The sequence below is a fragment of the Colobus angolensis genome, unplaced genomic scaffold, assembly GCF_000951035.1.
Source record: "Colobus angolensis palliatus isolate OR3802 unplaced genomic scaffold, Cang.pa_1.0 Scaffold25, whole genome shotgun sequence".
Taxonomy (NCBI): Eukaryota; Metazoa; Chordata; class Mammalia; order Primates; family Cercopithecidae; genus Colobus; species Colobus angolensis.
The window spans coordinates 5226177-5227090 of NW_012115710.1; the positions used below are offsets into that span (position 1 = coordinate 5226177).

Sequence of the window (914 nt, forward strand, 5' to 3'; positions counted from 1 at the left end):
GCTACAAATCAAAAGGCTTTATTCCTTATATAAACCCACACTTAGAAAAAATAGTTAATAAATTATAGGCAAACCAGTTGGTCTTAGCCACGCCTCCCAATAAGGTCCAGGGGAGCCGCTGCTGCACCAGGAGAGGAGGGGGAGGGTGTGGCAACAGCTTGGCTCAAGGGCGTGGCCTGGACTGGGGATAAAGGGACAGAGGAGGAAGGCAAGGTCTGGGTGAGGGCAGGGATGGGGGCTAAAGGTGGGTTCCTGAGGCGTGCCCAGGCTCTGGCCCGGGCAGCAGGGGTGAGGCAGGGGCTCAGCTCCTCCTGGGCCTGGGCAATACGGCGTGCGAAGCGGCTCCGATCCCGAGCAAGCTGCTCCCAGGGGCCCTGGCGGGCGGCCTGGGCCGGTCCTGCCCAGACAGCCAGAAAATGGACAGTGACCTTCTCGGAGAAGTGCACCTGGGGGCAGACACAGGGACACAGGCAGGAGAGGGACACAGCCACGGGAATCCGGATGGGGGAGAGAGAGAGAAGCAAACAAAAATTAGTTGTTACACAAAAATGCTTTCTATCTGGCTAGTCACTTGCCTGTCACTGTCATGGGATTCTCCATCTGACTCACTGAAGGCAAAGATGGTTTCCTGGGGTTGCTGTGAGCCACAGCTGCTCCTTCCTCCCCCAGGGGCCTGGCCTCTTACAAGAGATTGCGTGACAGTGTACACAGCCCTCCCCATAGAAATGACACGCAATCCTCTGCAACATACAGGGACCCAGGAGTCTCAGCCTCCAGCCCCTTCCTCTCCAAGACTCAAGAATCTGGGCTCTCAGCCAGACATGGTAGCTCATGCCTGTAATCCCAGCACTTGGGGAGGCTGAGATGGGCAGATCATGTGAGGTCAGGAGTTCAAGACCAGCCTGGCCAACATG

General features: G+C 57.1%; 1 protein-coding gene across 2 annotated transcripts in view; it reads right to left on the bottom strand.

Moving 5' to 3' along the window:
• The window catches only part of PPP1R15A (protein phosphatase 1, regulatory subunit 15A), a 4088-nt gene continuing 3174 nt past the window's right edge, over positions 1 to 914 (bottom strand). For both annotated transcript variants that reach the window (XM_011946436.1, XM_011946435.1), the window contains one exon: positions 1 to 446. In XM_011946436.1, the coding sequence (XP_011801826.1) occupies positions 84 to 446 (363 nt within the window). In that variant the 3' untranslated portion in view covers positions 1 to 83. The remainder of the gene's footprint in view (positions 447 to 914) is intronic.